The 24,307-nt window shown below is 40.2% G+C and overlaps 1 protein-coding gene across 5 annotated transcripts in view; it reads right to left on the reverse strand.

Moving 5' to 3' along the window:
* Nucleotides 1–1,724: 1,724 nt before the first annotated feature.
* The window catches only part of MAPRE3 (microtubule associated protein RP/EB family member 3), a 79,981-nt gene continuing 57,398 nt past the window's right edge, over nt 1,725–24,307 (reverse strand). The window contains exons 2-8 of one of the 5 annotated variants that reach the window (XM_031951402.1): nt 23,567–23,659; nt 6,514–6,641; nt 5,944–6,089; nt 4,778–4,979; nt 3,177–3,331; nt 2,874–3,026; nt 1,725–2,702 (exon numbers count right to left, since the gene is read on the reverse strand). In XM_031951402.1, coding sequence (XP_031807262.1) covers nt 2,634–2,702; nt 2,874–3,026; nt 3,177–3,331; nt 4,778–4,979; nt 5,944–6,089; nt 6,514–6,634 — 846 coding nt within the window. In that variant the 5' untranslated portion in view covers nt 6,635–6,641; nt 23,567–23,659 and the 3' untranslated portion in view covers nt 1,725–2,633. Of the gene's footprint in view, nt 2,703–2,873; nt 3,027–3,176; nt 3,332–4,777; nt 4,980–5,943; nt 6,090–6,513; nt 6,642–10,630; nt 10,895–23,566; nt 23,660–24,307 lie in introns of those variants that run through there. The other 4 variants (XM_031951405.1, XM_031951401.1, XM_031951404.1 and 1 more) reach the window with 4 other exon arrangements.

A 24,307-nucleotide genomic window follows, 5' to 3' on the forward strand; every position in this document is an offset into this window, starting at 1 on the left:
TTGTTTATGATAACCAGATCCAGAACAGAAATTCTTCTCATAGATTATTCTACTTTTGAGAAATGAAATAGCATTAAGGCAAATAAGGAAGTTGTTAGTAGCTCCACATTAGGCAGAGCACTGCAGCAGATAATTGAAGTCCTTATTACTACTTACTACATATCATGTCTCTATACCAGGCTTATGATGTTTCTCAGAAAGATGCCTCATCATTGTTCCCTTTTAATTCATATGACTGTAGTATTCAGTGGAGAATACTGTTGTTCTGTTTTTGCTCTCTGTGCCTTAGATGATCTTTGAGGGCTGTTGTAATAGAAAAATTCATCATCTTGCAGGCACCTTGGTGATGAGCTTTTCCAGGAGTAATTAGGCTGGCTCTCAAACAATTTTAATCACAGCTAGCATTTATAGCATGTGCCACATGCATATGCCAAATGATGTCATGACTATTTTATTTCATTCACCTGTGAGATAGTTACTATGATTATTGCCATTTTACAGATGAGGATGCTGAGGCTAAAAGTGATTTTCCTAGGATCACATAGATAAGACTTTCCAGGTCAAACACTGCACTATCCAGACTTAAGTCACTTTACCTTTCTAAGCCTAAGTTTGCTCATCTGTAAAGGAAGGATAATTTTTTTTTTTTTATAGTTGCTGTGGAAGCTGATTTTTTTCATTTTACTTTAGTAGCTTTCCTCATAAATATATCCAGATATAGTTTTCAACATTCACCTTTGCAACACCTTGTGTTCAAAATTTTTCTCCTCTTTTTTCTCCCTTCCCCTCTCCCATAGAGAAGAAGCTAATTAAAAAAATAATTTTGAACTTAAAATATATAAATACAAAAAAAGAACATTTCCATATACATAGCACAACACAAAAAGAGGATTCACTATAAAAACATTTCAGACTTTAAAAAAAAAAAAACTAAGCACTACATTTTCAAAGCTAATTTGCTATGCTTCTTCCATTTGTTTATTTTCTGCTGTGCACCTCTTTACTTTTTTCTCTTCCTCTATAGCTTACCTTAGAGATGGTTACTATTAGATAATAAAGTCATTTGACAGACCTCTTTGCAATTTCCAGTTCTTTGCTACCCCAAAGACAGTTATAAATATTTTAGAACATTTAGGTTCTTTTCCTTTCCCCCAATCAAGTTGGGAAACAGACCTAATAATGAAATTGCTGGGTCAAAGGGTATAGACAGTTTAATAACTAACTCTTTGGGCCTAATTCCAGATTGCTCTTCAAAATGATTAGATAATTATTAAATAATGGTTAAGATGTCCAGTTTGCTCTTTTATTTTGTGGCTGGATTTTGATTATTTTCAAATATTCTCATCCCCTAGTTTTGCTCACCCTCAAGAACAGCCATCTTTGTCTCCTTTTATCCATGTCAGCTGTATGTCTGGGCCCTCCATCTGTGAGACAAACACCTCCAGTAATAGCAACTACCATGAAGTAGTAAGGGGGGGTACTTCCTCACAACCACTTTCCTATAGATTTTCACTTGCTTTATTTTGTGGCTTGATTTTCTTTGCACTGTTCTCATACACTTATTTTGCCCAGACATTATTTAGAGGTCTAAGATCCAGGTCAGAGTTGAAATTCTGAAGTCAAGCATAGATTGTAATTTCTGGGTGCTGATGAATAGCCAAGATGTTGCTTTAGGGGCATGAAGGAAGCCCAGCCCATGGCTCAATGGAGGAAGACATGGCACCAACCTTTTACCACACAAGTTTATTTTAAATAAAAGTGAACACAGATGCAGGCTGGGTGGCCCAAATGGGCAAGGGAGAGGGAGGGGTCGATGGGAGGGCAGACATACAGCAGGATCCAGGCAGAGTCCGTGTGGTATGAACTAAGCTGCAGGAATGGGAGAGGCTGGGGGTGGGGAAAGGGACACAGGGGCAGTGCCAGGCTACAGTGCTAGGAGCAGAAGATTGAGGGTGGGCCCAGTGTCAGATGGGAATAATTCCACCCCTTAGGTGCTCCCCTCCTCCTCCCTGGCCCCCCAAGCCCTTGCCAGTCTGCTGCAAACTTATCCTGTACTCCCCCATCCCCCACCTTGGACCTGCCTTTCAGCCACTGGGAAGTCAAATGACAAAATAAATAAGGATCTGTGAGCCCTAACCTGGCCCCCTGGCAATGGAGAAGGGGAGCCAAGCCAGGCTCGATGCCCCGGAGCCCCTGGCCTTTATAGCCCTGGGAAAAGAACAGGTAAAGTGCAAGGAAAATCAGTAAGTAAAAATATACCAATGAATTTGTCTGTCAAATATACAGCTGTGGGTTGTTGGAGGAGCAGGGCAGGTGGAGTGGATGGGCAGGTAGTACCACCTTAGAAAGTGTTGACCAACACAGCAAAGAGACAACGGAAATAAATAGAGGTGAGGAGTGAGCATAGGGTCCTGCCCACTTGGGCCAGCGGTATATTATGTACAGGGCCCCGTGCCTGCTCACCAGTCCCCCACCCACCCCTGCTCTCTGGGGCTCCCCAATGCTGCGGCACTGACACAAAGCACCTGGCCGACTGGCTATGAGGGAAGGGGGGATATAATGTTTTGGGTTGGGGGGGGGAAGCACGGGGAAAGCCGTGCAATCAACCAGGGTTGGCATAGGCTGTGCTCTCCTCAGTACTCATCCTGGTCTTCTGGTTGATGCTCTTCAATCTCATCATCTTCAGGGGGAGCAAATCCTTCCTAAGCAGGGGGAGAAAAGAGAGTCAGCGTGGAGCATGTCAAGGACCGGGACTTTCCCTTGGACCCAGGACCACTGCAGGACAGGTGGGGCAGGCCCAGGACCACTGCAGGACAGCCGGAGTGGGCCCAGGACCAGTGCAGGACTAAGTGGGATGAGTCCCAAGGGCTGACCTCTGTGGCATAGAGGATGCCGATGATGCCAGAGATGACAGGGCTGTTATCGCTTTCATGTTCCTGGCAGATGAGCTCAATGTCACGGAGCTTGCTGAAATAGAAGTCACGCTCCTTCTCCAGCCCATCCACCGTCAGTTTCAAGTCCAGTAGCTGTTTGGAGAGACAATGATCCTCACACATGTGGGCCCCCCTTCCTGAGGCCGGCTTTCTCCCTCCGCCATGATTTTGGCCAGCCCCCTAAGGGTGGAGGGGGCCAGGATAGCGCCTTAGGAGCAGCTTGACTGCCCAGTCTGTACTAACCTGCTGGTTGAGTTCAAGGATCTGGGCATCAGCCTCATGACCGCCGTTGCGTGTGGAGGGAGGGTTCTTTCGGAGGATGCAGGGCGGTGCCACGTTGCTCAGCCGGCCAGGAGTCTGCATGTTTTTAGGGCCTGTGGGTGACGTCCTCTGGGGAACTGCCCAGAAAGAAGGATCAGAACAGGCCAGTTGTGCCCAGTGACTCAGCTCGGCATAAGGTGGCCTCATGTAGCAGCTGCAAGGGTACAGGCAGCCCATGCAAGAGACAGTCATTTCCCCCTCCCTTGCCTGACTAGGAAGCCAGGCAGAGGGATCCGAACCCCAAAGTCTTAACTATGTGTTTTTATTTTATGACAGCCAGGGATACCCTTTTGGAGACTTTGGGAATAAGAGAAGGCAATGAATGGGATAGGGAAAACAGCTAGCCTGAGAGTGAAGGGGAGAAGGGAGAAAGCAGGAGAATGGGGAGAAACGAGCCAGGCTTTCCCCTACCAATAGCTGGAGCTCAGGGAGGAGCAGCCAGACCCAGGAAGTAGGGCTCCAGATGAGCAAAATTTTGTCTCTAGTTCTTGACTTTCCTAATTCCAAACCCATCTTTCTGCATGGCCAGGTCCTGATCAGGAGAGACCCTGGGATTTCCCTCACTCAGGGAGATGGGACTGCCAGAAGAAACTGGGCTCATCCCCCTTCTGTCCCTTTATGCTGGCCCCCTCCTCTTCCTCTCTCCTTTCCTGCTGTTTTGCACACAACAGTTGCTCTATCGGCATAAGAGCTGGGTGACTGCTGTGTGCCACCATCAGACTGCTCCTGTCAACTGATGATGTGCCTACAGGGTTTCCCCAAGCCTCTGCCCTGAACAGCCTATGGCTAGCTTCCTTTCTACTGCTGCTCCCCAGGTGGATTTGGCTGCTGCTGCTTCTGTGCAAAGCAAACGGGTAGGAGGTAGGGGAGGCAATGCAAGCAGAAGAGATGACTCTGCTATGACGGAGTCAGATGTGGACTCAGGGGAGTCCCTGCTCTTTTTCCATTCCCATCCCTCTCAGTTCTCCCTTTTTTCTTCCTCCTCCACTACTGGAGCTCATCCAACTTCTTATTTCAAGCTGCTGCTCTGATTAAGTATTCAATACAACAGGCTTTGGGGATGAGTGAAGACAGAATGTACCCAAGGGTGGGCCCCTACGGACAGGGAATGGGAGAGAAGCCACAGCTGTATTTGGTTGGGTGGACCGGCCTTTGACACAATGGTGCTCTGGGCCACCGCGTCCAAAAAGGCAAGACGCTCTGGCTGAGACGGACAGAGGACCAGCTGCAACTTCTATCTATTAGGATCCACACAGATCAAGCCCAGACAGTTGGAAGAAATGCCTCATGTTTCCTACCTTGAATCTGGCAGCCACCTTCCAGGTGAATAGCTATTTTCTGGCACCCACCCTTATTCCTGTCCCTTAATCACCACCCTACTGTTGGATCTCTCCCATTACAAGTGTAGATGACATCTGAACTCCGTGATAACAGTCTCCTCCAGGCTGGTGGGCATGGGGCCGGCCCCACAGGCACTCTAGGCTCGGCCCCCCATGTTCCCTCCCCCGGCTGGGGCACGTTACCTGCAGTGCCAATGGGTTTCTTGGGTTTGTTGAAGATCTGATCACCTGGGTTAGGAGGTGGCGCCACATCCTGGCCCTGCCGTGCCAGTAGAGGGTTGTAATCCTTTCCGTCATAGTTCGCATCAAAGAATTTCTTAAACCACTGAATAAACTCAAAATTATCTTGAAATTTTCCTTTCACTAATTTCTCTACAGGAATTATCTGAAATAGACCAGATAGGCAGAGAGTGTTCACTTTGGGCCACTCCAGGGCTCTTTCTCTCAGGGGCAAAGTTTTTGTATCATGGACCACCTCCCTGAGGCCAACATGCAGCCTTTGCATTCTCTGGGTTTACTCTCTCCCCACTGCCCAAGCTCTACACCCGAGTCCCCATCCCACTGACCTCCTGCCCTTCCCACACCACTGGAAGAGGCAAGGCTGAGACAAAGAGGGATGTGTGAGCGTGCCAGTGTGTGTAAGAGAGGAGAGTGGAAGAGAAAGGGAGAGGAACACAGAGAAAGAGAGACAGAGAGAAAGAGAGACAGAGACATAGAGGGAGACATAGAGACGGGGGGGGGGGGGGAAAAAGAGAGGAAAGAGAGAGGGAAGGGAGAGAAACAAAGAGAGAGAAAGAAAGAAAAAGACAGAGAGGGGGGAGAAAGGAGACAGAGAGAGAGAGAGAGAGAGCGCAAACACGCTTTCTCCACAAACTGGAGAGAACGATTTCCCATTCCTTCCCAATTAAAAACTCATGTGACCCTCCCCCCTCAGTGATGGAGGAAGAGGATTCAGGCTGAAGGAAAATCAATACTCTAGAGAAACAAAAAAGTTAGAATAAGGGTCTGAATTGCCTTGGGCTAACCAAGAAATGACAGCTAAATGGAACCAAACTATAGAGAGCCTGAGATTTAAGGATATGTTGAGTTCAGATAGGGGATAGAGTGGGGTGGGGAGTTTGAGTGTCTCAGCATGTCAAGAGGTTTGAGGTTCTCAATATGGCCCTCAAGGCTGGATTCTCTTCCCAGGGAGCGGGGGTGGGAGGGGAGGGAGGGTGAGAGAAGGGCCAGAGCAGGTTGCAGAAGGACCCAAATGGCTCCCTCAGCCCCTGCTGTGGTGGCGGCTGCCGGACCATCTTCTTCCCCAGGGCCAGACAGCTCCTCAGGATCTCCTGAGTGCAGACACCTACTTTGTCAACACCCATCTTCTTGAAGGCAGCTTGCAACACCTTGAAGTTGTGGATATATTCATGCTCTAGCTTGGCCTGGAACTTCACCTTCCTCAAGTGCACACATCCAGGAAAGAGCATATCCATGAACTGGCAGTAAGCAGCCCCTGTGAATTGGCATGCCTGACCTGAAGGGTGTCTCCACAGTCTAGCTCCTGTCCTTTCCCCACTCTTTCTTCTTTTAGATCCCCTGATCCATGCCTTTTGAGCCCAAGATTTGGGAACCAATTTGGTGCTGAGAGTAGAGACCATTGGTACCATTTTCATCTTCTTCCTATTCTTTTGAATTTTCCCCTTGATCCTGCAGCTTTTCTGACCCTTTTTATCTTTCCTTGATCAAATACTCTATATACTTAACTTCTATAAGCAAATCTGGTAAATTAATTCAGATTTCTGTTGCTTGATTCCACCCCAACCATAACTCCATACCCCTCTCCTCTAATTCTCAAGTTATTTTACTCTCACAATTCCTGCTCCTTCCTTCCTTCCTCTCTACCTCCAGCTCATATTTCTGCTTTGTCATTTTCTTACCTGAACATAGCTGTTCTATCTTGGTGTAGTTGAGATGCAGGGAATCATTGACCCAAGCAAGCATGTCATGGCGACTCAGGTTCTCACTGGTCACAGATGTGGAGTACACATTGACGGCCATACCCCAGCTATGAGGAGACAGAAAGGAGGCAAGTAGGTCATTGTCTAGAGAATTTCACTCTACCTTGTCTCTGCCTTATCCAGAGGAAAGAGCAGTATATTAATCTCGAAAAATGGAAAGGAAAAAGGTGGTGTTGCCCCTAGGTCGCATCTGCAAAATATTCTGAGGAGACAAGCTGGGTAAATTATTAATTCAAGGATATGTTGAGTGCCTACCATGTGTCTGGCATTGTGCTAGATGCAGTATGATACAGAAGAGAAATCCTTTCCTTCAAGTAGTTTGTAGACTCATTCTACAGAAAAACAACATGACGGAACATAAAAGTGCCAAATGAGAGTCAAAGCCAGTGCTAACGATTGAAGGGTAGAAGAAATTGATGGGAAAACTTCATGAAGGTAGGATTACCTTTGAAAGTATGGAAAATCTGACAATCTTCCCTTGTTTCCTAGAGGTTTGTAATACCAAAATATCTAGAACTAACTGAGATAACAACATGGCAAAAGTCATTACGGTAAATGGTCAAAACACCACTGGCTGAGATGTCACAAAATGTGCATAGGTTTGTGTAATGGTGAAAGCATCAAAGGTGTTTCTAATCTATATTTCTCAAGACATGTTCTAGTGGTTGCTTTACTGCTATATATGTTTGCACTGGAGCAGGATTCAGCAAAGATTGTGATGGAGCATTTTGATCTAGTCCTAGGCCCAGCGAAGGGGCTAAGGAATAAGGAATGATTATATTGACTAAGTGCCATTGTGCCTAGTATATACTAGGATTACAAAAACAACAAAATGAAACAATCCCAGCTCTTAAGGAGTTTGCTTGCATTCTACTGAGGAAGACATGTACTTCTATAATGACCTAGTCTAAACATAAGCTGGTCAGAGCAGATATGAGCATAGGGATCCGGACAGACTTCTTTACAAGGTGGTACATCCTGGAATATCCAGAGGCTGACAGCTCCTGTGTGGTATATATGGCAGGAGAAGCAGCAGTCCTAGGTGGAAGTGGATCCACTAAAACTGGTCTTCAAGCACCTTCCAGCTTGAGACCCTGCCCTTATTTAGAGTTTCTACAAGATTGGATTAGATTTAGGCCTAAATGTCGTCTTTTAGAAGCAGGTATGGTAAGTAGCCCCATGAGGCCCTCGCTGTTGCCTGGAGTCTTCAGGCTTATGTTGGGATTTCCCAGGGAATGTGATGGGGAGCTAGGGAAATTTTACATCTCTATTACATCCCTATTTACATCTTATACCAAAAACAACTCTCCAGCTTCTTTTTTAGGAGCCTTGAGCCAAAGCCTTTGAAAGCAGGGTTCTCAGAAAGACCACCTATGCCGCAGGGTTCTTAGGAGGGGTCTTGAGCAACCTTTAACAGGAAAACCTGATGGGACGCTTAAGCCTAGGATCCTAAATAATGATGTCTGGGGTGGAAACGGAGTGCCTGGACAAACACAGTTGGAAGAACTGACGCAGAGCTCAGTACCATCACTGTTATATTACTGAAGTGATTTTCTCAGGGACACCAGCTAATGTTAGGGCTGCAGCCAGCCTCAGAAGCAGCTCATGGGACACCGGTAGATAAGGGTCTGCTCTGCCTAGGACTGGGTTTGGAAGAAACCATCCCAGAATCTTAGGGGCCTTTCACAGGGAGAATGATAGAGAGTCCAGCTTTACTTCATGATCGGGCCTGACAGGGATGGGAGGCCTCAATTGTCTGTCTTCCCTCCTTTGTTCTTTCCCGAGTTCCTTGGAGACTTTGGCTCTGAAGACAACTGTGCTGTGACCAGCAGATGGAGCTCTGTTCCTTAAAAACAGACTTTTTGTGGCCACACCTGTAATACAAGATTGTTCTAATTCTGATACCATCTCCAGTCATCCTGATCTCTATCTGGCCACTGGATCCACAGACTCTGGAGGGGAAACTGAGGCAGGTGACCTTGCCCAGTCCTCCCTCACTTGCATGTCACGGCATTCCCTCCCTGATGTCATGGTGGTCTTCGAGAAGGAAGGATCACCAACAACAACAGTGCTGAGAATTTTGGCAGGGGGAGGTTTGAGAATAAAGAAAAGGAAGTTCAGCAAGTTGGAATAGGGGAAAGCATCCCTGATTCTGAAGGCTTCAACAATAAATTGTTTCTCAGGTGGCCCCAAAATGTAAGATTTTACAATTTGCAATCAAGTGCAATTATTGAAGATATTTTTTTATTGTGGGGCAACTCCTTTTAGGAACAGTCTTAAGGGTCTTCTGGGTCAGAGATGACTCAAAATTACAGTTCCCAGGATCATTCTTGCCCAGAATGCTTCATTCTTCCTCTCCCCAGCCCACCTTAGTCTGGATAGTTATTGTCACAGGTGTATTAAGACAAGAATAGTTTGAGATAGAAGAGATTAAGTAATGGTTAGTGCTATATAGGGAGGCTGCTTCTGCTTCTATCGTCAATGGCAGTGCTGCCTATCCTTTGATAAATGATGGATGCTTTCTGGAAGCTGTCTTCCAAGAGTTTGGGGAAATTAAATTTTCCATGGAGGTTGACTTTGATTCAACAGCAGTAATACCAAAGGTCCTTCTGTTGTGGGTCCTGTTTTTTTTTTTTTTTTTTTTTTTACAATCACCTGATGGCACATGGTGACTGTTACAAGTTATGACAGATAGCCATTGTATCGTCACTATTACATTGAGAGATTGATACTTAGGAACTGTATTCTAGGATTAAATCCTGCTCTATAGTCTCATGATACCTAAGAACAGGCATAAAGTGGGAAAAAAGGAGCAAAAGATTTGGTTTATAATTATAAGGTTCTATGCAACAGGGCACCCCCTGTTCTAGCACTTTTTGTAACAGGGATTCACGGAGTATAACTTCTTTACTGGTATCAAAAAAGTTTAAACCCGAGAGAGCCCAGACAAGAGGTAGGAAGGTAGTTAAGGCAGATCAACTGAAACTTGTATGTATGAGTACAATGAAGGATATTTAAATTTTAAAAAAATAGTAGTTCATATTTTTAAATGCCTAGAAATCCCATACTCCAAAGCTGGCAGATATTTTGTGATAAATCAATTCACAGATATCATAGTGAATGTTTAAAGTTTTCTGTGGATAGTAACACCTGGGAGGTACAATGTTTAAACATCGGGGGCAGCTAAAAGGAGGGGGAAGAAATGGGCTTCTGGAATAGTCTCTAAGTAAAGAATTTTAGAAATGAACATTCTAATAGATTTTTGGTCTCTTTCCTTAGAATCTAAGGTGGCTAACATCTAAGTTTAGATATTTAAATTCTTGATTCATGTGACTTGATTCATGATTTAAAGACTTCAAGTCATTTGTTCTGTTCTTTAAAAATACAATCAAGGATATCCTAACGTTTTACCAATCTAAAGCTCTTCAGGTACAAGTTCAACCCAATTCCTTTATTCTCTTTTCAGCAAAAAAGGAGAATAGCTTAGTCATCATCCTCCATAGACTAAATCTTCACCTACTTGAAAACCGTTAAAATGCCCTTCATTCTTCTCAATTTCATCAGTAATTTTCTATGCCATACTTCCCAGCTTCCTATGATAACTCTATGAAGAGCATGACTAAAGTCTTTATTCCAAGGGGCACATAGATTTCTGACCCTTGGCTATATATCTAAATATTTCAGTCTTGAAATGGTCAGAGAGAGCAGCATTCCTCCGCAGGTTAGGGTAAATAAGATCAGACTCCAGAGAGTAGAACCCATGGGCTCTCATGTATGAAACAAGGGCTTCATGCAGCTTTAGTTGTTATATAGTATCATGAAGCACAAAGCTTTGAGCCTAGGGGGAAAAATGGCAGCATCTTGGGCTAGCCAAGTGGATGACTAAAAAACCTATGGTAGTTCTCACTTTCTCCCTGTCTCAGGAAGTTACCAAATTTTTTTCTGCAGCTCAGCCTATAGAGGTGGTTTACCAATTTCCTTTCCCCCCCTCACTTCTGAATATCCTATAGGCCTTGCTCTATAGATCTCGTCCTACCAGGTAGGAAGGCTGGAACCACTGCTGCTTGTTCAAAGAAGTGAGACCCCTGTACAGCACACACTCAATCTGTTGAATCTGCCAAAAAGTTTCCAGCTTCTGATGTGGGACCATGCCCCATTGTCACTGGGCTGTTGTCTTCCTGCTCAGACACAGTTTGGGCTGAATTAATGTTTGGAAATTTTATGTAGCCACCACCCCCACCCCTTTGGGTTCCGTCTAGGTTATTCTGGGGTTGCATTAGGGGAGTGTGTGTAGGCCAGGGATGGGGGAGGTTCAGAAGGGCCGGAGTAGCCCTTTCAGCGGGTCACAAAGCCCTGGGAAGACACAGCCAATCATCTCCCTCTTTAAGCTGAGCAGTGACCTGACCAGGAAAGGATTACTCTGCCAAATGGGGCAAGGGGAACAGGTACAGTATCCTTTAACCCACATTTATTCTTTCATCCACCAAACATTTAAGTATTCAGTTTAGGGGAGATAATCTTAGACGTGTTTGAATACACAAACAAGTAGACATAGTTTCTGTCTTCATAGACCTTATGATCTCAAGATGTGCCTATCATGAGCTCAGGCTGATACCACCCTACTCGTTTTCCAAATCCAGAACAGGGCACTAAATGAAGAGACTTAAATGGCTGTTCCAGTGTGCAGTTCTGTCTAGGTGTCAGCTGTAGGGAAAGATGAATTGGTGCTGAAACTTATCTGGGTGCTCTTTGCTCATTCTATCAATAGCTGTAGGACAACTTGCCAACTCAGTCCCAAGAACCCTGGAGAGACCCTACTCACTGCCCCCAACCTTCCAACCCTCTTCCTCTTGCTGAAATTTTAGTCACTAGAGGGCCTGTGGCAGTTCTCAAGGGGGTGCTGCCAGACACTGACCTGAACTATTAAGGGCTTTCTTCCTAGCTTTCTCCTAGTTCTCAGGATCAGTCCAGGTCCTAATGCTGCTGCCAACAAGAAACTGATATTATATAAGCCTTTGGAATGGAATAAGTTAATAAAATTGTTAAAATTGCTTGAGTTTTTTTTTTTAAAGGGAATGTGGATTGTAGTGGATAGAGGGACAGCCTTGGGGTCAAGGAGCCAGGGCTCAAGTCTTGCTCCAACACATAATGGCTTTGTGACCCTGGCTAAGTTGAGAGATCAGTAGAAGGAATTTCCATACACCAGGAGACTCCATAGTAATGAATTCAGAGGTCTGGATCTCCATCATACTCTCCCCACCTCTCTAACTGCCTCTCTTTCAAACATTGTGAAACAAAACAGGATGCCTAGGAAGACCTAAAGAATCTTCTACCAGCTCTGCATTTTGTATTTTTAAACTCATTAGATGCTGATGTTTAAAGTCTAGGGATAACAACAAAAGTACCTTCTCTATTAGTACCATAAATAATCCTTTCCTGGGAGGCTGAGAAAAAAGATGTGATAGAATGATAATTTATACCTATATAACTCTACATTACAAGACAATTCATATATGCATAATCTCACATAAGCCTCTCAACAAATTGATATTAAGAGCATTTATACAGTGTTTTCAGGTTTGTAAAGCACTTTCCATATATTATATCATTTGATTCATATGACAACCCTGTGGGGTATGTACTATTATTATCCTCTACTTTGCAGATAAGGAAACTGAGTCTGAGAGAGGTTAAGTGCTTGTTCAGGATCACACAGCTCTTATGGGTCTGAAGCTCCAAAGTCTAGCATTTTATCTGCCTAGCCACTGGTAGGTAATGCAGATAATGTATCTAATTCAGAGTTAATGAACGAAGGCACAAAAAGGTTAATTTTTTCAAAAGTGGAAGTAGTAAAGTTGTCAGTCAGATCCATACTCTTTCCATGACACAATGTTCCCTCCTCTTGGTTGCCACTATTGTTACTCCTTCTTCCAATAGGTCTTGCCTAGAATTCTCCATTAGACCCTTTGTAGATACTAGGATCCATCTTTGCTCCAGACTTTGTAAAATGTTTTATTTGCCAAGGAGTTACTTTCTTTACCTACCTTTTTTTTTTTTTTTTTTTTTTTTAAATCATCTCTCTTTTGTATTATCTTCCCTAATTAGAACGTAAGCAATTTGAGGGTAGGAGTTGTCTTTTTGTATTCCCAGTGTGTATTTGTATTCCTTAGCACAGTACCTGGCACATAGTAGGCCCTTAATAAATACTTCTGGATCTATCTATCCATCTATTATTCTGCAATAAGATTCAACTCCAGACCAACCACTCAAACTATCAGTGTTAATTGATTCTCCCCCTTTAACTTCCAACAGGGCTGTTACAGACCTTTTCTTTTCCCCTCTCCCTCCCCTGCCTACAAATATGCACAAGTCTTGCTCAAGTTTAAATGAAACCTTCACTTCACCTTAGCATTCTCTAAAGCTATCTTCCTATATATCTTTTCTTCATTTCACAAACTTAAAAAAAATCACTTTCTTCTTATTTAGCAACCTTTTGCAATTTGTCTTCTGACCTTCTCACCCAATTGAAATTGCTCTTTTCAATGATCTTTTAGTTCCCAAATCCAATGATGACTTTTTTTTTCAGTTCCCACACTTTTGGACTTCTCTGCAGCATGTGATCTTCTCCTGGCTCTGGATATTCTATTTTCCCTGGGTTTCTGTGACACTGCCATCCACTGGGTTTTCTCTTCTTCCTCTGGCCACTCCTCAATCTCGTGTGGTTTCATCATCATTCATGTCCCACCCCCTCTAACAGGTCGCATTCCCTACATCTTTGTACTGGGTTCTCTTCTTTTCTCAGTTTAGACTGTCTCTCTTGATATTCCAGGTATTTAATTATTGCAGACCTCTAGGGATATGGGAAGATGGTCAAATTTTCCACCAAAGGCTAAATCCTTCATGAAACTTTCCCATTAATCTCTTCCTTGGTTGGCTCTTTTAACATACATTTTGGCAGTTGATTATAATCTTTTTCATAGTTTTGCAGTTCTTCTCTCTAATTATCTTTTTCTTTAATAAAGATCGACTATGTGAAGGCAGGTTTTTTTTATTATTTGTCATGCTACTTACTGTATATGATAGGTACTCAATAAATCCTGCTCCAATAAATCCAATAATTCATCTGTTCCTCATGGAATCAAACTTTAGGGAAATGACTCATACTTTTATATATACAGCCTTACTCTCTAATCCGAAAATCCAGTTCCATATAATCAACTACCTGTTAGTTAATTCCAGTTAGATTTCAAATTTAACATGTTCAAAATAAAACTGTTTATCTTTTTCTCAGTCCTACTTCTTCTTGCTTTATTCATTCATTTTCTTTAAAACAAGGTAATCAGGGTTAAATGACTTGCTCAAAGTCACACAGCTAGTAAGAGTCAATGTCTGAGGACAGATTTAAATTCAGATCCTTATGTTTCCAGGGCTGGTGCTCCATTTAATGTGCCACCTATCTGTCCCATTATTTATTAAAAGAATTTTCTGTGTATTTATTGTTTTAGAGCAGAATGACCAACACAGATAATCATAAATGACAAATATTCAGCTGTACAAAATTGTACATATACTTCTTAAGCACAAGTAGGAAAGAGAAATTAAAAAATACTTAAATATATTTATGGTCTACAAAAATAGGATTTAAACTAGATGAGTCTAAATTGCTCTGCTTCCTTGGACTCACAGTAATCGTTAATTTCCCCCATCCAACTGAATCATCAATTTCACTGTGTGAATAATGGATCACAATAATGAGTTCTCTACATATATGAACTGACCTGGAAACCCCGCCTCCCCCAAACAAAACAGGAATTTACTGAAGATCAATAGACTAAAATACTAAGTATGGTTAAGTATTCTGCAAGATTCTTATTCACTTTCTATTTTTAGTTAGGATGTACTTATATAACTTCAATTCATCATATAGGACAAGCATGAAGACTCCATTTATTCCTCTAAGAACATTACACCAGGAGCCCCTGAAAAAAGCTTTTTTGAAACCATCATCTTTGGCGATCCTCATCTAACAGTCAGTTGTCCCAGTGTACATGGTTATCAGCTCCTTTGTAATCAGACTGCGTCATCATTCCTCACCTTACTACATCAAAGGTTTAAGAGACCACATTTGCTGGCCTTCAAAACCTCTTATTACAGCTTGCACTGAGTGCCCCTCCTTGCTCTTCAGATGGCATAGGGATCTAAATTCTTAAGGAAAAGCTAACTAGCTTGCAAAAAAGCATATGATAGTAACAACAGTTGTAGAAATTTTAATGTTCTTTTTCTTTTCCCTGAGGTAGTTGGGGTTAAGTGACTTGCGCCCAGGGTCACACAGCTGGGAATGTTAAGTGTCTGAGGTCAGATTTGAACTGACTTCAGGGCCCATGCTCTATCCACTGTGCCACCTAGCTGCCCAAAACCACGTTTCTTGATCCTATATCCAAATTTCTTATGACTTGTACCATGCCACCTAGGTACCCACTTATGCTGTCAAATGAGTGGGAGCGAATGGTTTACCATCATGGAGGTCAGAGGCCCCTGCCAGGTGATTTAGAGACATACCCTACTGCATTAATAGGGAAAACCTAGCTGCAGAGTAGGAGAAACAGGCACAGTACTTTTCTAATTATGAGGTAGGAAAGACCAATGGACATGGAATCTGAAAGATCTGTCTCTGGCATTTGCTGTGTGACTTTGGTCAGGTCATGCCTACTCTCTGATCTCCAGTGTCTTTACCTGTAAAATGGGAGCTACTCCTACTGTACTACATATTTTCACAAAATAATTAAGAGAAAAGTGCTTTGTAAATTTTAAACTTCTCTATGTATATTTTTAGTAATAGTCTAATGGAAAGAAGAAGAAACCAGAAACTTAGAGCTGGATTTATTGTCCCCAGGATAGGTTTATAGGCTTTGAAGTACTAAGCAAAGGAAAATGGGAAGAGAAGTGATCCTATACCTCTGAACATACCTAAACAGGGATGCTACAAATTGTACAGAACTTAGATTCCAATCCCAGCACACTTCCAAAGGAAGGACAGCTTAAAATACTTCCCTCTGATTCCAGTCAACAAGAGAATGGGGGACATGGTGGTGGCAGATTTGCTCACACACTACAGACTACAGGATTTTAGCACAATATTTCAGTGAGTGGAAATTGCTGATGAGCTGGGAAGAATAATATCTGAGTCAGACTTGCTTCCATCAGGGGAGGAAAGGTTGGTTGGTTGGTTCTTGAGCAATGGATTACATTTTTGAGCTTTATGGGAGCTGGGCAGAGTCTAAGGACTTGGAGATAGCAAGGCTATCCTTCCATGAAAAAGCCCCATTAAATTCTCTCCCTCAGCTACAAGCACCTGATTGTGGAATGGCTTTCTGTTAAGACTTCAGAGACTGTCTCTGTACTTTTTGAGGGAACAAATAGGTCAAGTTGCCATCTACATTTCTCTCCATTACTATTTTTTCCATATTTTGAGGCATCCTATTGTCCTATTATTCTAAATTAACCCTTCTCTGAAAAACTCTTTGACTGGCTTAAACTTTGTCTCATATCCTGAGGTCCAATTCAATTCCTAATTGAATCCATTGTAAATATTTGGTAAGGTTCAAATTGTGTTAGTACTAAAGATAAGTGTAATCTTTGTTCTGAAATTTACAATAGATGGAGTGAGATATGCATGTAAATAAATCAGAGTAAAAAAGTAAGGTCAGATGGATGGATCTGAGAGATTCAAGAAGGGATATAGAATTTCAGATCTTAGCTTTGCTACTTATTATCTATGGGACTATAGAAAAGCAAGTCAGTGAATTTCTCAAGATCTCAAAATGAGAAGATTTTTTTTCTAGTCCCAAATTGATGATTGTAGAGATTGGATCTAGCCATTCTCAGCTAAGGGGAATCAGAACAAATGATATAAAAGACATGGCACATGAATTGGGCCTTAAAATAGAAAGAGGTCTAATAAGAGGTGTTTGGACATGGGAATGAAGTCTCATATGGAGAGAACAACGGAATCAAGAGAGACTGGAATGAAATTAAGACTCCAAATAATTCATACTGGCTGGAAAGAACCATGAAATTAAGACTGAAAAAGTATGTAGTAGGTTAGATTACCAGAAAGTAATGAGATAGGAGAAAGCATAATAAATCATACTAAGCGGCACCATTGATAATAAACACAAAATATTTTACATACATTTGTGAATTATATTTATCACAATTACAGCATCTTAAGGTGTTCAGTAGCCATCAAGCAGCCCATATCCAGGGAGAATTCCCACAATAACATATCTGACAAGTGATCCTCCAGATTCTCCCAAAGGACCCAATGTTGAGGTAACTATCATCTTCTGAGGCAACCCATTCTACTTGTAGGTCATTCTAATTGTTAGGTCTTCTTTCCTGAGAAGTTTAAATTTGCCTTTTTGAAATATGTACTCCTTGCTCTGGGTTCTGCCCTATAGGGACAAATAGAACAAGTCTAATAACTTCTGTCCACATGACAGTTCTTAACATCCTTGAAAACCACTATCATGTCCATCTCTCTTGGTCCCTCCACCCTCCAGCCCTTTGAATTCTTTTTCTTTTGTCTAAAGATCACCAGTTCTTTCAAATGATCCTCTGATGATATAGACCCAGGCCTCCTGAGCTTCCTACCTGTAGCTAGCTGACTCCCTTTGGATGCATGACCCATGTGGTCTGACTAGAGTATCTGAGGACCCTGACTGCCTTCTTATTCCTGGAAGTGATGATGTCTTAATGTAATCTCTAAGACTGCATGAGCTCTTCGGTTGCCACATTGCATAATGACTCAGGAGGAACTTGCAGTCACAACATTCTAAAGTGCCAGATGTTTTTCAGATGGATTGCTTCCTTCCTCCATCTTGTAGCCATGTAATTGACTTTTTGAATCAAGTGTAAGACTATATCTATCCCTGTTGAATACTTATGAGCTCACATGGTACACTGGATGGTTGGACTTGGAATCAGGAAGATCTGGGTTCTAATCCTCCTTCAGATAATTGCTAGCTAGTCACTAATTTCCTCAGTTTCCTCAGTCTGTAAAATTAAAGGGCTGGACTCTGTGACTTCTAACAACTAAATCTACAACCTCATGGATTTCATCTTTGTTTTAGTCCTCTAAGAGTCTACCAAATTTTTCTTGGATCCTATCAACCAGTATGATAGCTCCTTCTGAGCTCTGTGTCATCTGTAAATTTGATGAGCATGCCATGTATACAAATGTAACCTGCATTGTTCTCAAACTTGGAGTGTTCAGGCACCCAGGGGGTACCTGCTGAGCTCGCTCTACCCGTACTGGCAGAGAGAATACTGGCATGAGGCAGCCTGCATGGTTTTCAGGTTCTCATAGAGACTCAATCTAGAAACAGGAATGTTCCTAATCAAGCCCAGGTCCCCGAGCATTTTTACCTCCTTTTTACCTTGCCAACAAAACCACAACTATTCCTTGAGTGGCCATTTGATCTATCTGGAGTCATGTAACTGTATTTATCATACAGTCCCCATCACTTTACTTTATCCACAAGAACTATGTTGTACATTTTGTTAAGAACTAAGTAAATCATATCTACAACATTTTCATGATATTAATTTAGTAACCCTATTAAAAAAGGAAATAAGGTTGGTCTGTAATCATGGCTTCCTTTTCTAGATATTCCCTATCCATTAGGGATCTTAAATTAAATTCCACAACTTTTCAAGAATAGAAAATTAAATATGAAACATACAACTTTTAGAATGATAAAAATATAAAAGATAAATAAGAAAAAAAGTTAAAATCAATCTTGAAGAACCAGAATTTTATATATTACATATGTATATATGATTAACAATAGCAAAACAGGGAATATGTGTGTGTGTGTGTGTGTGTGTATGTGTGCGTGTGTATTTGGAACTTAGGAACTATTTAGTTTCAAAAATTACTAAGTTAAATTTGCAAAGTAATTAATTTAAGATTTTGCCTTACTAATGAACTAGTGTTTAAAAAGACTAAATTTTTTTTTATTGTAGGAAATACACATTTTTTTTTTGACAAACTATGGTTTGTTTCTTTTAAAAATAAATTTATTTACACAGCATTTATAATCTATCTCTCCCACAGTTTTCCACTTCCCCAAATAAACAAAACCGAAAAATAAAACCCTCATCAGAAGCATACGAGTTCAGCAAAACAAATTTCCACATTGGCCATGCCCAAAAATGTGTCTCTTTTTTGCATTTTAAGTTCATCACCTCTCTGAAAGGAGGCGAATAACTTATTTCATCTTTAGCATACTTTTTTTTCCCAAATGTATATTGAACATTCACAAAATAGAGCATGTTTTAGATCTTAATGAAATCCTTTTGAAAGGGAGAAATTTATGGATCATAATACAATAAAACTAAAAAGTTAACAAATATGTAATCAAAAAGTAAAGGTCTATAGTAAAAATGGTCTACTAAATAAAATGCCTGGATTAAAAAATTATAGACATAACAGATAAAGACAAGAGCAATATTAACAGAAGTACATCATCAAAATATAATGACTATAGCCAAAGTTGCATTAGTAGAGACAAATCTACACCACGTCAGGAGTGTCACCCTCAATGTCATGATTGAGGCATTGAAGTAGGACTTTTGTGAAAATTTTAAAACAATGTAAATTGCTAATTATAATTTTTGTAGTCTTTTAAAACAACTCTTGATTTAACATTTCAAGTGTTCTTTTATTTCATTTTACTAATTTCTACTTTAAACTCAATCTTTTTTCTTTCCTTTGATATGGGGTTTTCTCTTTTATTTTAGATGCCAATATAAAATCTGAGACTCTCTCTTTTTCCTCTTAATAACAGCATTCAGCACTATATTTCTTCATGTAAGTGTAGAACCACCATTTTGAGGGAGCTTATTTATACTGACTACACACCTTTCAGAGTAGCTGTCATTTTCTTGAAGCACAATCAATACCATTCTAGTGGACTAGAAAAATACACAAACTGAACTCTGAAAAATTATCTTGACTACTAAATTCTCTGCCATTAAGATAAGTGAACCATCCGCCTTACTATTGTGAAATTTTGTTATAGTGACTTTGTCTACTTATCCACTTTTGTATATGAAACTGCAGTTCAATTTTGTTCTTTTTCTTTAAAAATATTAATTGTTAGTTTCAAAACATTTGTGGTTTTTTTCCCTTTTTAACTTCCTTAATGTTTTCTCTTGTGTCTTTTGAAAATGCTTTAATGATTCTTTTATCTTTTTAGAAAATTATTGTGGGTGAAGTGCTGGACCTGGAATCAAGAAGAGTTGAATTCAAATCCTACTCTCAGATACTTACTAGCAAGTCTGGGAAAATCATGTGACATGACCACTTTCTGCTTCTGTTTCCTCATTTGTAAAATGGGGATAATAATCACATTTACTTAACAGGTTTGTTCTAAGAATTAAACAAGTCAACATGTAAAATATTTTGCAAACCTTAAAAGCACTATATAAATTCTATCTCACCTATTTAATGACATCATTACTATACTTCTCCCTTTCTTTCATTCACCCTGAAAATTCTAAACAAAACTTCTTTCTTGTAATCAATAAACAAAGTCAAACAACAACAAAATCTACACATTAATCTTTTATGAAAATGTCTCATTCTGTACTTTTAGCTTTTCTGTTTTTTTAGATTCTTTTCTGTATCATGGACCCTGGCAATTCTGTTGAAGTCTGTGGACTCCTTCTTAGAACCATGCTTTAAAATGTATAAAAAAAAATACACAGAGTTACATAAGAAACAGTTATACTGAAACAGAGTTACAAAATTATTTTTAAAATCCACCATTTCAAAGCTCCCAGACTAAGAAACTCGTGTGTTGAAGTTTCTCATGTCTCTGTCAAGAGGTAGGAAGCATGTTTTATTACTTGTCCTTGGGAAATATGCCCTGTTAGATGAACTTTGGCTCTTGCCTTCAGTTTTTGGTGTGCCCTTCGTACCAATGCAGTACTGTGCAAAGAGAATTGACTCTGAAATGAGCAGGACCAGGAGATCATTATATACTTCAACAACAATACTATATGATGACCAGTTCTGATGGACCAGGCCATCCTCAGCAGCGAGATCAACTAAATCATTTCCAATGGAGCAGTAATGAACTGAACCAGCTATGCCCAGAAAAAGAACTCTGGGAGATGACTAAAAACCATTACATTGAATTCCCAATCCCTATATTTATGCACACCTGCATTTTTGATTTCCTTCACAAGCTAATTGTACAATATTTCAGAATCTGATTCTTTTTGTACAGCAAAATAACGTTTTGGTCATGTATACTTATTGTGTATCTAATTTATATTTTAATATATTTAACATCTACTGGTCATCCTGCCATCTAGGGGAGGGGGTGGGGGGGTAAGAGGTGAAAAATTGGAACAAGAGGTTTGGCAATTGTTAATGCTGTAAAGTTACCCATGCATATATCCTGTAAATAAAAAGCTATTAAATAAATTAAAAAAAAAAGAGAATTGACTCTAAGAGCAGAAGACCCTAGCTCCAATTCTACCTCTCATATGTTTACTACCAGTCCAACCATAGCAAAGTCACCCCATCTCCCAGCTTTTTTCTTCACCCGCAAAATGAGGGGTTGCGCTGGATGGTTTCTGTTCCATCTTCTTCCTAGCTCCAGATACATAAACTTTTATGCTACATTTTCCCCTAACTATAACTAGAGGAGTCGAAGCCAATTCAATTTGATTTGCAATGCACCATATTAGTGGTCAATGTGGTACACAACCAAAGATGATTACTCTTGTATCCTTTCTATGTATTATCTTCCTCTATTAGGATGTAAGCTCCTTGAAGGCAGGGCCTATCTAGTTTATGCCATGGCACTTAATAAATTATTTTTTCATTTCATTTCATATACACTCTGTTTTTACACCATTCTTTGTCATAAAGATCTCAACACTAAATTAAACCAGTATTCTCCAAGTGATGTAATATGATTGCATATCACGAACTACCAGGATTTCAGAAGAATTAAAGTCACAAATAACTCAAAAGACATTAAAAGATGTATAACAGATATAGGGAAGCTAATAATCTGTGTATAAACACATATGTATAAAACTATAATTGAGGTATATATAAACTGGCATATATTGATAATAAAAGACAACAGAAATACAACTAAAGATACTAAAAAAATAAGATAAATGCCTTAGCATGTAGGGAAGATCTTTTATGGAAGATTTGTGGGAAAACAGTCAAGAATCTCACAAGATGAAGCATGGAGGGCTGGCAATTTACTTTGATTGAAGGAATATCAAAAATAGGGAATTCTAGCTTCATTTACAAAAGGTTATGTATAGGATTTGGAGGTAGGGTGACTCGAGGAGCACTACAAGGACTACGAACCCTTCCTCAATCTAGCAAAGTACCTGAAATCCCCATTAGTCATTCCAATGGGGAACATGAGTGCACTGAGCATCTTTGGAGTAGGGAAAGGAGGGATGTTAGGGAAATGACTAAAAAGGTAATGTATTGCATCAAGCCAACCAAATAAAATAACAGTCTAACCTTTCCCTGGGGAGGAGAGAAAAGTTCACTCAAAAAAAAAAAAAAAACTACCTTTCTGACATTTCTCAAGCAAGAATTCAGTTTAATGTCTGAAAGGAAACTTTAGATAAAGTTTACTTAATTGAATCTCTTTTTCTCTCCAGGCAAGTACAATGTTGTTTTGATAGCAGTGAAATGTGTTCTGAGCATCTAAACAGGTGCTAACTTCTTTTTGTGGGGGATTTAGAAATAAAATATCAACCTTGCCTTTAAGGGGATAATTGTGCAAGTGCAAGAGATAAGATTAATAAAAAAAGCCCAAAGGGGAACAATATAAGACAACAGGATATAAGTAGAATTACATGACATGGTATAGATTAAACATGCTATAAAGGGTAGAGACTGGTGAAGACTAGAAAAGTCAGAGAAGACTTCATGGAAGAACTGGAATTTGAAAAGTGACCTTAAAGGATGGAAGACCTTTTAATACATAGGAGGAAAGGGAGATCATTTTGCAAAAAGGAAACAACTTGTACAAAGACACAAAGATAGAAATAAACGTTTATGGGGCAAGTGAGTGAGCAAGTTGAGAGTAGTGAGAAATAAGGTTAGGTAGGACAGGTCCAGATAATGTAAGGTCTTGACAGCTTAGGAAAAGGTACTTAGATTTGATGCAGTAAAGAATAAGAAACCATTGTAGGCTTTTGTATGGAAGAATAAAATGAAAGGAGTACTTTAGGAAAATTAGTTCTGCAGTACCATGCAAGATTCATTGGGATGGAGAAAACCTGGAGTCTGGGAAGTCAAATGTTATAGGTATAGGTAATGAGGCATGAACACAGATGTAAGTTTGGATTTGGGTGGTACCAGAAGAAATCTCAACAAAAACAAAGAACAGAGAGATGTTAGAGGAATTTTAATTTTAAAAAAGACAAGATTTGGTGATGGAATAGATGGAAAAGATGAAGGAAACATGCTAAAGGGGACTGTAAGACTATCACTTTAGGTTACCAGCAAAATGTAAATGAGAAGTTAAGAGTTAAAGATAAAAATTTGGAAGACATCAACATGGAGTTGCAGTCCCAATAATGACATGGATGTACTCTACAAGTAAGGGAGTGTAGAAAAGGGCAGAAACCAGTAATGAAGGCTTGGAAAATGCTCAAAGTTTTGGGGATAAAAGAAAAAGAGAAAAGCTGCAGGGGAAGCAGGAAAGAACCAGAATCGTGCAATGTCATGGAACAAAAAGTGAAGGAAAATTTTAAGAATGAAGAAATGACCAACTGTCAAATATGACAAAAAAGAATAAGGACAGAGAAAGCCATTGGATTTGATAAAAAAGTCACAGATGACTACAAAATATTTCAGTAGAGTGTAGAGATGTATACTAGATTGCAGGGAGTAAAGGAAGTATAGACTACTTGCCCATAACCATGGTGACACGCCAGACCAGGAGTTTACAGTGAAGGCCATTTTCCTCTGCTGCAGTTTTGTTGTCTGACTAGTTTGTATCTCTGCCTGCAGTATGAAGGACCAACATGCTGCTTTGAGTAAAGATTGGAAATAAAATATAGATGTTATATTTCTTCCCTCCCAAACCCTTTCCATCCCTGTTTATGTTCTTTCTCTAAAATCTATATCTGATTTGCAAATAAGTTATAATGGCTGTCAGTTCTCTGTAAAAATCACTTCCCCCAGATTCATTAATTATACACACACACACACACACACACACATACACACACAACCACACACATACACATACACAGTTGTATATGAAAACTCAAGCCCACAGTGAAAAAAAGTTAAGATGACTGAGAAGTTTTCATAAGTAAAATAAATTTTAGCTAACTAGAATGTTTAGAAAATGGAATATTAGTTTAATTTTCCAGTTAACTGAAGGTTAATCAAAAACTTCTTGTTGAAAACCTGGTTTCTCTGAAATATACAAGTTGACTGTTGTGTCTCAGTAACATAATAGTTCTTGAAGCAATTCTGAAAATTGTGAACATGAATTCCTATAACCCATTACCATAGATATAGAAGATATAAGATGATCTGAATTTAGATTAAAAAACATAAAATTTCAAAATTTCTCCCACAATTTCTTTTAAACCTAGAGCTCAGGAAAAGTAATGTTTATTTGTGAATTTTGGTTGGTTGCTT

Source organism: Sarcophilus harrisii, chromosome 2 (assembly GCF_902635505.1).
Source record: "Sarcophilus harrisii chromosome 2, mSarHar1.11, whole genome shotgun sequence".
Taxonomy (NCBI): Eukaryota; Metazoa; Chordata; class Mammalia; order Dasyuromorphia; family Dasyuridae; genus Sarcophilus; species Sarcophilus harrisii.